The sequence below is a fragment of the Oncorhynchus mykiss genome, chromosome 14, assembly GCF_013265735.2.
Source record: "Oncorhynchus mykiss isolate Arlee chromosome 14, USDA_OmykA_1.1, whole genome shotgun sequence".
NCBI classification, from domain to species: Eukaryota; Metazoa; Chordata; class Actinopteri; order Salmoniformes; family Salmonidae; genus Oncorhynchus; species Oncorhynchus mykiss.
Window position 1 is genome coordinate 9,233,783 of NC_048578.1, and position 13,109 is coordinate 9,246,891.

A 13,109-nucleotide genomic window follows, 5' to 3' on the forward strand; every position below is an offset into this window, starting at 1 on the left:
GGTAGGAAGGTAATCCTCGAGGACGTGGGAGACCATTGTCTACTCAACAGGGGTTGATGACTAACTACTCTGCCTCTGTAATTGGTATGGTCAGACTCAGTGGTTTCCATTGCTAGGTCAAATGAGGTGAGACAGTGTTGATCTGTCAATAGGAAATGTCAAACACAAACGATTCAATGGCTTAACAAAGAGTTTATTTACAGAGATCTACCAACCTATTAAATAAAATAGGAAGAATACAAAAACAGGAAACACGAGTCCTCCAACGAGTCCATGATATATATATAATGGAATGAAACAGTATGTAAAGGAGGAGGGCTCTTTCAGTGGTGGCAGATGCTTCTTCTCTATTCCCCAGCCGGTCTCACAGCACCCATTTGACACTTGGCTGCCCCCTGGTGGTCACTTGGGTCACTTCTCGATCAGTGAGTCCAGCTGCTCCTGAAGCGAGGCCAGCTGTTGGAGCAGAGATTGGGAGGGTTGATTGATGCCTAATGCCCGGGTGTAATTAGTAAGCTAAGTGGATAATGATTAACACGTCTTCCAACATTATTCCTTTTCCATTCATTTGTCAATACAAACAGCAAAACAAGCTGATGTGAAGACAGAGACAGGACTTGAATACTGATCGTTGGATTGGTGTTAAGAGTTCTTGACAATTCCAATTAAGATCGATTTAGATTGAGTCAAAGAATTGACTTAGAAATAAATAAAACCCTCGCCATTGGATGTGTAAGGATGTTCAGTTGCTAGGTGAAGACAATGGCAGTTCAATAAAGTGCTTCTTATATTTAAAAAAAAAAGTGTATTTGGTGTGCTTGTTTGTCTATTAAATTCAAGCATCTTGATTGCACTGTAACGTAGCGACCGTATACTTTCCCCTTTGCATTCCTTTATGGTAAATTCTGCTTAATACCAAATGAAATGATCAATATACATATAAATGGATGCGGTTTTAAATGCACCTCCCCGTCTTGCTCAGCCAATCTTACCTGCTCCATCGCTCCTCCTGATGAATGATTTAATTGAGCAGAGCCTGATAGCAGTTCTGCTAAATAAGAGCAGAGTATAGTCTGTCTCGGCATTAGACAGTTCCCTTAGCTTGTTTTGATGTTTGAAATTGGAGCCTGCCGTTGCTCGTAGTGAGCGTATCGGTCTCCTGACAGAAAGACCATTTGGAATGCCAGTCAGATTCCCGTGACCTTTTCCTGTGACCGGGATAATAATGGTGAAAGATAGAGAACTCAGCCAGCCGAGCAGAGAGCTGAAAAGTCTTGGTAAAACAAGCCAAGGCTGCCCGTGTCTCACACGTTTTAAATCTGCCCCGAAGAGCTGTTGGCGGAACTATGAATTTTTATGGGTTTTTTTTCCCTGTGAGGAACGCACAAAAGGCTGATGGCAGAAATGTAATATTTATGCCTTCTAAAAAAATGACATCTTCAAGTTGCCCTGCGGTCGGAGTTTGGGAAGTTTGACATGTAGTAGTTTAGAGTGGTTATATTCCACATAAATACTTCTCCCTCTGACGTTGTGTGTGCGCGTTTGAGTGAAAGAGTGCAAGACTTCTTTTTGAAGGCCTATATGAAATCAGTCTGTGGTCATCTCACTCTGCTATATGACTCAAATGTCATGTAAAAGTAGTGTCTATAGCTCACTTTCAGCACCTGGTTCTCCACCTTCATGATGAGATCCTCCTGTTGTTTCTTGCGGGCGCCCGTCTCCTTCAGCTTGGCCTTCACACCGTCTACCTGCACCTGGTACTCCATCACTACAGGAGGAGGCACAGAAGAACCATTTACAGCGTCGGGTTTCCTCAAAACACACAGGTTTCTCAATAGCTCAATGGAACCGAGTTCATTCCTCATCTCCACTCTAAAAATCTACATTGAGTGAAAGCAATAAGCTGGACATGTGTCATTTTGATCCTCTTTCTGTATGAAGCAGGGAAAGGAAACATTAGAAGGTGACAACTTGTATGGAGATTCAACCCACTGACTCTTCCACACACAGCAGCACCAAGACACGGCCATTTGCTACACGCCAACTGAAATGGAATAAAACCAACAAGGGCCTCTGATTTGCACAAATCAGAACACATGCTTCCTTCTTCCATCAAAACCTGTGGCAATCAAGTAGTTTGCCTCCAGGAATCAGCAGTATAAACAATACCAAAGCATATTCCCCCGCACCTGTTTCGGTGAAAAGCTGAGGGATGGGGCTGGAGAAATGTAACCACGCTCTAATTCATGGAGCTATGGATGCAAGGACTGACCATCCATGTTATCAACATGAACATGTTTTGGGGCTACATAGTGTTTGTTTACATTTACTTTGTTTACAACGCTTGGAGTAAAACAAACTTATATTTTGGGTTCCAGTGGGGTATGACAGTGATATTCTTCAAGAATACAGCGCCTTCAGAAAGAATTCAGACCCCTTACATTTTGTTATGTTACAGCCTTATACTAAAATTGATTAAATCGTCGTCCTTTCTCCCATTCTTCTCTGCAGATCCTCTCAAGCTCTGTCAGGTTGGATGGGGAGCGTTGCTGCACAGCTATTTTCAGGTCTCTCCAGAGATGTTTGATCGGGTTCAAGTCCGGGCTCTAGCTGAGCCACTCAAGGACATTCAGAGACTTGTCCCAAAGCCACTCCTACGTTGTCTTGGCTGTGTGCTTAGGGTCGCTGTCCTGTTGGAAGGTGAACCTTCGGCCCAGTCTAAGGTCCTGAGCAGGTTCTCTGTACTTTGCTCCGTTCATCTTTGCCTCGATCCCGACTAGTCTCCCAGTCCCTGCCGCTGAAAAACATCCCCACAGCATGATGCTGCCACCACCATACTTCACGTAGGGATGGTGCCAGGTTTCCTCCTGATGTGGAGTCTGGCATTCAGGCCAAAGAGTTCAATCTTGGTTTCATCAGACCAGAAAATCTTGTTTATCGTGGTCTAAGAGTCTTTAGGTCGCTTTTGGCAAACTCCAAGTGGGCTGTCATGTGCCTTTTACTGAGGAATGGCTTCCGTCTGGCCACTCTACCATAAAGGCCTGATTGGTGGAGCGCTGCAGAGATGGTTGTCCTTCTGGAAGGTTCTCCCATCTCCACAGAGGATCTCTAGAGCTCTGTCAGTCAGAGTGACCATCGGGTTCTTGGAAACCTCCCTGACCAAGGCCTTTCTCCCCGATTGCTCAGTTTAATACATTTGAAAAAAATATCTAAAAAAACTGTTTTCATTTTGTCATTATGGGGTATTGTGTGTAGATTGCTGAGGATTTTTTATTTTTTATAAGGCAGTAACATAACAAATTGTGGAAAAAGTCAAAGGGTCTGAATACTTCACAAAGGCACTGTATATCCAGCAATAGGCCAATTTAAAGTGAATCCAACACCAGAACCAGGCTGAGGTTAATGTTCGCTGTCCGTTCTCTGGCCCACATTGGCTCTCATTAGTAGGGAGATGGCCTGAAAACACGTTACGTGGAATCTGTTGAATTCAATCAAAGAGTATTGATTTAAAAGAAAAACGTGCTACAGATGTCATGGGCTCCTCATTAAAGGCACTAGTTTCACAGGCATGTGTGTGGACAGCCACAGCCAGACTTTGACCCATTAAAAGAGGCAGCCCTACAACAGATTAACGGAAAGCTGCAGGACTGGGATGCAGCTTTAGCTGTGTGACGGACAGCTCCATGTGAGCCAGTGAAGGTGCACCGAGCTGTCAGAGAGACAGAGAGCTAGCCCAGCTGTGACTGAACCAGGCTGCAGGAGGAGAGAGAGAGAGCACCTGTCAGTCTTCTGAGTGGGGAGATAACTGGAGATGAAGGGATGGAGACGTCCGTCTGACCTAGAAAACTCAAGTCTTACTCTAACTTAAGCTCATTTGTGTAGGGTTGGGTATTGCCGTCCTCCATTTTGACAAGGGGACATATAGAGTGGTTAATGTGATTTGATGTCTGATCTTTTTGTCGGTCCTCAGGCGGTGCTTCTGTTCTGAAATTACGCCCACATATCAGCCCCCACCCCCACCCCCACCCATCCTCTTCTCACGTTGGCTGCTATTCCAATAACGTAGACCGATCATTCTGATAGGTGTCACGTTGATACCAATTACAAGACAATCACTCTCCTGTTAGAATAGATATGAAAATGTTATTGCCAAGGAACGTTTTGTTGCCAAAATGGAGACAGGATGCCAACGTCTGAATATGTACGGCTGCAATCCCCTCTCCATCTGTTTAAATTAGATTTTTTTCTGTTTTCAGTGTTCTTACGACTCTCCACCAACATAACACAGGGAAGACTGTAGGACAGTTATGGACCCACTAGGGCCTACTGTACTGTGCTGGAAGTGGGACAGTGTAAGGCTATGTGACATACCGTCTGTTCCAACTTCTGTATGGGTGTTGTTTGGGGAAAACGGTTATGTTACAGTCTAAGTCTTTATAAATGCTTAAGTACTATACTTACTGTACGTACTGGAGTGGAAAAACACTTGTTTAACTTAGGCCGCGAGAACTGATTAGAACCTGGTCTTGTTTGACAATGCTTTAAAGAAGTGGAGCCAAGTCCCGCTATCTCTCGTGTAACCTTGCCTCCCGTTAGGTGAGGCAAGCAGCTCTTTGTGCAGAGGTATATAATGACTGTGAATCCGTAACCTTTGAGTTCCTCTCCGGGTTTATCCTGTGTGATCTCCCTTGCAATTGCTTGAATAAACTCTTATTAACTGGATAATGAGCTCTGCCTGATCCTTGGAACGAGTTTTCCTCAACAGTGGGGTGGCTCTCAGGTGGTGGGAGAGTGGAACGTGTTATGGCTCTCATTTCAAACATCAGCCACATATTGAATACATGTATTACGTTAACTGTGAGCCACTCTGTATGGAACCAAAGTATCTGCTATATGACAATATCAAAGTATTATGTGAGAGGAGCTTGTTGTGCCCACTTCCATGGTGCTTACCAGAGGAGCCATGCCCCATCTGCTGAGTCCAGGTTGACCAGACAGCCTTTGTTGTCTGCCTCCTTGGTCTCATCCTCAGCTATCACCTCCCAGCCTGAACACCAGGCTAGGGAAACATTGTACACCAAACACTACCTCACTGCTTTCATTAAGTTATGTGATGTTCCAACTATTACAAACATACTGGCTTCAATATGGGCCAACAATGATATATTAAAGTTCCAGAGTCCACTTAAATCAACACTCAGGGAGCTGTTGATGCTGTACCCCTGGGGTAGGCAACACTGGTCCTGGAGTGCCGCAGGCACTTCATGTCTTTGATTTAACCAACCTTGAAGACCAGGTGTCTTCAATTTAGATGACCAATGAACTGATCAATTAGCTCAGTTGGTCAGGTGTGGTGCCTAGTTCGAACAAAATCCTGCGGAATGCCAGGAACAGGGTTGCCTACCCCTTCGGTACCCTGTTCTGTGCTCTTATTCTGTCCTGCTGCTTTATTGTTTCATTACAGTGCTAACACGAGAAGGTGTTGGTGCAGGTGACATTAAGACATTAGCAGGAGTCAGTTCGGGTGAGGCCCAGCAGAGCAGAGAGTAGGCTCCCGCTGGCCTCTCCTCAACAGCTACAGGCTGTTGTGTTTCACTTATGGCGTACGCCTTAGGCACGTGTCAAACTCATTCTACGGCGGGCCGAGTGTCTGTGGGTTTTTGCTCCAGCCCTGTACTTGATTGATGAATTAAGGTCACTAATTAGTAAAGGACTCCCCTCACCTGGTTGTCTAGGTCTTAATTGAAAGAAAAAAACAAAAACCCGGAGACACTAGACCCTCCATGGAATGAGTTTGACAGCCCTGATCCAAGAGATGGGTTGATACAGCATTAGAGAGAGTGAGTGTGTATATGTATATATATATATATATATATATATATATATATATATATAATGTGTGTGTTTGCCCCAGTGTGTGAGATAAAAGGACACGGACACTAACGGCCTCTGCGTCAGTGCTTAGCAATCTCTTTACCTTCTCCACGTCGGGAGACTCGATGTACTGCAGAGGAAATCAGATTACATTTACTTCTGGCCTCCAGACTACTGCACACCGCCTCGGCACACAACACTACTGCACGCACGCACACACACACACCACACACACACACACTGCCCTCAGAGCGAACATCTGGCCATGTGCCAGCAAACACATTTTGAATAAAACAGGGAGCCAAATCGATATGGCCCTGCACCTTAAAGATGATTTATTCAAAAGACAAAGTAGGAATCCTTTCTCTCATTCGCTCGGATCAAAGCGTAGTTAGATTGCTTTTATGCATATCTTTGGGGCAAATGAAGATAGGCCTTTATTTACACTGCAGAAGAATATAAACTCAACATGTAGAGTGTTGGTCCCATGTTTCATGAACTGAAGTAAAAGATCCCAGAAATGTTTCATACGCACAAAAAGCCTATTTCTCTCAAATGTTGTACACAAATCTTAACATCCCTGTTAGTGAGCATTTCTCCTTTGCAAAGATAATCCATCCACCCGACAAGTATGGCATATCAAGAAGCTGATTAAACAGCATGATCATTACACAGGTGTACCTTGTGCGTGGGGCAATAAAAGGCCACTCAAATGTGCAGTTGTCACAACACAATGCCACAGATGTCTCAAGTTGAGGGAACGTGCAATTGGCATGCTGACTGTAGGAATGTCCACCAGACCTGTTGCCAGAGAATTTAATGTTAATTTCTCTACCATAAGCCACCTCCAAGACTATTTGGCAGTACGTCCAACCAGCCTCACAACCGCAGACCACGTGTATGGCGTCATGTGGGAAAGTGGGTTGCTTTTGTCAACGTTGTGAACACAGTGCCCCATGGTGGCAGTGGGGTTATGGTATGGGCAGGCATAAGCTATGGATAATAAATACAATTGCATTTTATCGATGGCAATTTGATTGCACAGAGATACTGTATCGAGATCCTGAGGCCCATTGTTGTGCCATTCATCTGCTGCCATCACCTCACGTTTCAGCATGATAATGCACAACCCCATGTCGTAAGGATTTGTACACAATTCCTAGACGCTGAAAATGTTCCAGTTTTTCCATGGTCTTCATACTCAGACATGTCACCCATTGAACATGTTTGGGATGCTCTGGATCGACAGCGTGTTCCGGTTCCCACCAATATCCATCAACTTCACCATTGAAGAAGAGTGGGACAACATTCCACAGACAGCCTGATCAACACTACGTGAAGGAGATGTGTCATGCTGCATGAGGCAAATGGTGGTCACGCCAGATACTGACTGGTTTTCTGATCCACGGCCCTACTTCTTTTTTTTTTAAGGTACCTGTGACCAACAGATGCATATCTGTATTCCCAGTCATGTGAAATCCATTTATTTAATTTGACTGATTTCCTTATATGAACTGTAACTCAGTCAAATCTTTAAAAATGTTGCATGTTGTGTTTATATTTTTGTTCAGTATATATGTAAATCGTAGTTTACTTCCGCTGCTGTTGCTATTTTTATGTCGTTTGAATAAAGGGCCTGCGACGAGATCTCGGCATCATCTTGAGAAAATATTCACGAGAAGAAGGGAAAGAGCGCTTAAGAGGAAACGAATGTCAGTAGCTCTCTCTTTTTTTTTATATCTTCTTGAAAATTCTCTTCCTTGTGTTCTTCAGAGGACAGGTGGGAGACCAAAACATTATGATTTAAAGTTCACAGCTCAAACAAAAAGCAAACTTCTAGGCCTGCTGAGGCTTGAGGTTAAATCTCGGCAGCCAGGCTACAAAGTGCTACACTCAGCAAATTTCAATACAGAGGGGATATAGTTCTACTTACTGCCATGGTTCCACACAAAGCTCTTGACCTTGTCTTTGACCTTCTTCTTCTTGGGGTCTACAGTACCAGTGGGCTCCTCCGGGGGAGGGTAGAGGTCTCTGTCCAAAGTGCACACCAGCAACACTCCAGCACACAGAACAGGGTCAATGAATATCAGTTCATTATAGACCAAAGAGCAATGAAAAATCTACCTTTTTAGAATGCTCGAAAAGTCAGCACAAAAACGATAATATGCGAGGTCATTATCAATACAGAATAGAACAAGGCGGCCTGAGTCATAGAGCAGACACTGCCGCTGTTGACAACTGGTCTATACACAATCCTACTCACTTCTATGAGCGCATCTTTCCTGTCCAACCTGACAGATGTCAGCAGTCTTCTAGAAGGACCGTTTTCAGAGACTCCAGGATGCAGGACAGATCCACCAGTAGGGGATGCGGTCCCTTCTCACGATGCCATGGTGACCATTAACTGGAGAGGGAGCAGCATGTCATTTCACACTTATGTCATAAGCCTATGCCTATTGATATGGTACTATAGATGCATATGCTATATGTCCTACATGCCCGGTAAGGAATGGACATTCTCTGATGTGATGCTGGGAGATTTAATTGAATAACCTCACATGGACCAAAATGTTGAAATAGGCTTTAGGGTTAAACAAGGTTCTTCCTACTTTACTTTCAAATGGCTTAATCAGCATGATTAATGAGGCCACTTTACAGTATCCTTGATTTGAATTATGCAAATTACAAAGCCTAACTTTCTACATTAAAGTGTGGTAATGGTGTGAGTGAACAGTTAGGACAACAAGGTACACTTGAACTAGCAACACATGACGGCTCAATACATATTAGACCATAAATGAGTTGAATAGAGCTTGACCTACCATGCCGTTCAATGGCGAGTCTGTCTTTGAGGTTCATGCTGCTAGATTGGGTAATCCGTTTTATCGTTGAGGCATATTCTTTTGTCAGAGATAATGCAAATTAGAAAGACATCCATTGCCGACTTGGTTCCTGGCATGGTAAGGGTTAGGTTAGATAAAGGGTTTAGGTTAGCGAAAATGCAAAAAATGTTGACGTTAATTTGACAAAAACTAGATCCCGCCTAGCTCTCAACCTCTAGGCGGCATTACGCCTTTACAGTTCTCAGCCATTAGCTTCGCCCATGACTGGCTTATGTCAACTACAATCCCGGCGCTGCGTTTTGACATTTAGAATCTATAATAATCATCACTTGCGCTATGATTAAGAAACATATGGGCTTTATCTTTCTTCAGCGATAAAGAGTCGTTCAAATAAAAAAAATATACACTACATGACCAAAAGTATTTGGACACCTGCTCGTCGAAAATCATGTGCATTAATATGGAGTTGTTCCCCCCTTTGCTGCTATAACTGCCTCCAATCTTATGGGAAGGCTTTTCACCATATGTTGGAACATTGCTGCGGAGACTTGCTTCCATTCAGCCACAATAGCATTGGTGAGGTTGGGAGATTAGGCTTGGTTTACAGTCAGCACCAATTCGTCACAAAGGTGTTCCATGGGGTTGAAGTCAGGTTTCTGTGCAGGCCAGTCATGGTCTTCCACACCAATCTCTATAAGGCATTTCTGTATGGACTTTGATTTGTGCACAGGGACATTGTCATGCTGAAACAGGAAAGGGCCTTCCCCAAACTGTTCCCACAAAGTTGTAAGTGTTTAATCATCTAGAATGTCATTGTATGCTGTAGCCAGCGCAAATATTTTCCTTCACTGGAACTAAGGGGCATGGAAAACAGCCCCAGACCATTATTCCTCATCCACCAAACTTTACAGTTGGCACTATGCATTGGGGCAAGGAAGCGTTCTTCTGGCATCCGCCAAACCCAGATTAGTCCGTCGGACAGCCAGATGGTGAAGCGTGATTCATCACTCCAGAGAAAGCTTTAGCGGTGCAGAAATTTGATTAACTGACTTGTTGGAAAGGTGGCATGCTATGACGGTACTACAGGAGGTTGGTGGCACCTTAATTGTAACAAATACATCAAACACAAGGTTTCCAGGTGTTTGATGCCATTCTATTTGCGCCGTTCTCCCCTCAGCAGCCTCCTGTGGACAGTGCCACATTGAACGTCACTGAGCACTTCAGTAAGGCAATTCTACTGCCAATGTTAGTCTATGGAGATTGCCTGACTGTGTGCTCAATTTTATACACCTGTCAGCAACAGGTGTGGCTAAAATAGTAAAATCCACTCATTTGAAGGGGTGTCCACATACTTTTGTACATATAGTGTACACTTATTGTAGCAGTTTTGTATAGATTATACAGGTAGGGGTGCCTTCATCTGACAAAACTACACTTCCCGAGTTACGCTTACGCTGTTTGGAGCATGCTATACAGATAATTATCACAGGTGGTTGCCTCTTGTCTACAGTCTGTTTTCCATAAACAGGAGCTGTAACATGGAGATATGGCCCTGTGGGAACACTAACTCTATCAAGGTGTGTATTAATTTAACCTTTTTTTTTTTTTCATGATTTCTCGCTGATATGAAAGCTATGGTCCGTAACGCAAGTGATGCATGTTAATGTTCAGACTGAGGATCAGGGATCTTATTAACAAAACTCCCCTCCCGCAGAAGACGCCTTCATGATCAAGGGCTAGATCCCTTCTAGCCATGACACAGGTTAGGAGAATTAGGTTAAGGTTAGGAAAAGAGTTTGCGTAAATGCTCTCCTAACCTCTTATGAAAAGTCATTCCTGTCCTCGAGTACTCCCAACTGCACACATTTTCGTTGTAGCCCAGGTCAAACATGCCTGGTTCAACTCATTGAGGGCCTGATGATTAGGCGATAAATGGAATCAGGTGTGTTTGTCCAAAACTACAATAAAAATGTGTACTGTTGGGGGAACATGAAGACCAAAGTTGGGAATCACTGCTGTACTCCATCCTTATTGTGGGCAGTCGCAGGACAAATTGACTCTCCAGCTCATGTTATGCTTCATCGTGTGTTTTTTTTTTAACTGACCTTCCCCACTGCAAATTAGTGCATAATAACAGAATAATATTAATCTTTAATGGTAGCTATCTATAATTAACAAACATATAAACGCAACATGTACATTGTCAGTTTCATGGACTGAAATAAAATCTCCCAGAAATGTTTCATATGCACAAAGCTTATTGCTCTCAAATTTTGTGCACAAATTTGTTTACATCCCAGTTAGTGAGTTTTTCTCCTTTGCCTAAATATTCCATCCACCTAACAGGTGTGGCGTCTCGAGAACACAGATGCACCTTATGCTAGGGACCAGAAAAGGCCACTAATATGTGCCGTTTTGTCCAACAACACAAAGCCACAGATGTGTCTGTTATAAAGCCCCTTTGTGGGGAAAAACTCATACTGTTTGGCTGGGCCTGGCTCCCCACCAATGGCTGTGCCCCTGCCCAGTTGTGAAATCCATAGATTAGGGCCAAATGAATTTATTTCATTTGACTGGTGTCCTTATATGAACTGTAACTAAGTAAAATCTTTGAAATTAATATATAATTAATATACAATATAATTAATATATTTTTCAGTGTAGTTAACTGGCTAGTTACTGGAGCTGTCTGACAATTTCTAGTAACTTTAACTGATTTCATTTAGCTTCACCGAAGACAAACTTCTAATATTCCATGTTAACAAAAGTACATTTTATTTTGGAGGTACATTGTTTGTATTTTTGTTCTGCATGGTGACTACTTTGAAATGAAAAATAAAGAGCCTTATCGATTCACACATAGACTGATGCACACAGCAAACCGGAAAAGTCTTATTTAATTAGGTCTTACCTAAAATTCAAACGGCACATTCCGCCACCTACTGGCCGGAATGGGAGCAGGACGGCTGAACATCCCAAACCGACCCCTAGCCCCTTTCTTACGTACTTTAGTGAATCAGAAATATATAGGTGATAGAATCCTCACGAAATCATATGATAAAAGCAATAACCATCACCTAACATGTGGACACATGGGTAGACTGTAAAATGTAATGTATTTATTTTTTGCAAAGGAAGGAAAAGATAGGTGCAGTTTATTGTGCTGGAACGAAGCTTCCATGGTGCGTTCAAGACAACTTGGAAACCTGGAACCTTCGAGTTAAAATTTGCGTAGAGCGTCCTATTGGTTGATTCTGATACTTTCCAAGTGGGAAAGGCTGAGCTGAATGCCGCGTTTACGTAATGTCGGGAACTCGGGGCATACGAATTCAAATGAACGTATTTGCGTAGATCTTCCTATTGGGAGATCTTCCGATTGGTTGATTCTGGCACAAGTGGGAAAGTCGGGTATCAAACTCAGCAAAAAAAGATATGTCCTCTCACTGTCAACTGCATTTATTTTCAGCACTTAACATGTGTAAATATTTGTATGAACATAAGATTCAACAACTGAGACATAAACTGAACAAGTTACACAGACATGTGACTAACAGACATTTAATAATGTGTCCCTGAACAAAAGGGGGATCAAAAGTAACAGTCAGTATCTGGTGTGGCCACCAGCTGCATTAAGTACTGCAGTGCATCCTCTCCTCATGGACTGCACCAGATTTGCCTGTTCTTTTTGATACTTCCACCAATGCACCTGCAAGTTTCTGGACATTTCTGGGGGGAATGGCCCTAGCCCTAACCTTCCTACCCAACAGGTCCCAGATGTGCTCAATGGGATTGAGATCCGGGCTCTTCGCTGGCCATGGCAGAACACTGATATTTCTGTCTTGCAGGAAATCACACACAGAACGAGCAGTATGGCTGGGGGTATTGTCATGCTGGAGGGTCATGTCAGGATGAGCCTGTAGGAAGGGTACCACATGAGGGAGGAGGATGTCTTCCCTGTAAGGCACAGCGTTGAGATTGCATGCAATGACAACAAGCTCAGTCCGATGATGCTATGACACACCGCCCCAGACCATGATGGACCCTCCACCTCCAAATCGATCCCGCTCCAGAGTACAGACCTCGGTGTAATGCTCATTCCTTCAACAATAAACGCGAATCCGACCATAACCTCTGGTGAGACAAAACCGTGACACGTCAGTTAAGAGCACTTTTTTGCCAGTCCTGTCTGGTCCAGCGACGGTGGGTTTGTACCCATAGATGACGTTGTTGCCGTTGATGTCTGGTGAGGACCTGCCTTACAACAGGCCTACAAGCCCTCAGTCCAGCCTCTCAGCCTATTGTGGACTGTCTGAGCACTGATGGAGGGATTGTGCGTTCCTGGTGTAACTCTGGCAGTTGTTGCCATTCTGCAGGTGTGATGTTCGGATGTAC

General features: G+C 43.7%; 1 protein-coding gene across 1 annotated transcript; it reads right to left on the reverse strand.

The window, feature by feature from the left end:
- Window positions 1-183: 183 nt before the first annotated feature.
- Window positions 184-12,441, reverse strand: taf7 (TAF7 RNA polymerase II, TATA box binding protein (TBP)-associated factor). The gene is given in 14 exon segments (XM_036943620.1): window positions 184-469; window positions 1,002-1,048; window positions 1,656-1,768; window positions 4,954-4,979; window positions 4,981-5,047; window positions 5,935-6,006; window positions 7,602-7,658; window positions 7,808-7,929; window positions 8,167-8,193; window positions 8,195-8,237; window positions 8,240-8,278; window positions 8,697-8,776; window positions 10,751-10,830; window positions 12,424-12,441. Coding segments are annotated over 14 exon segments (849 nt in total). The 3' UTR covers window positions 184-411.
- Window positions 12,442-13,109: the final 668 nt, after the last annotated feature.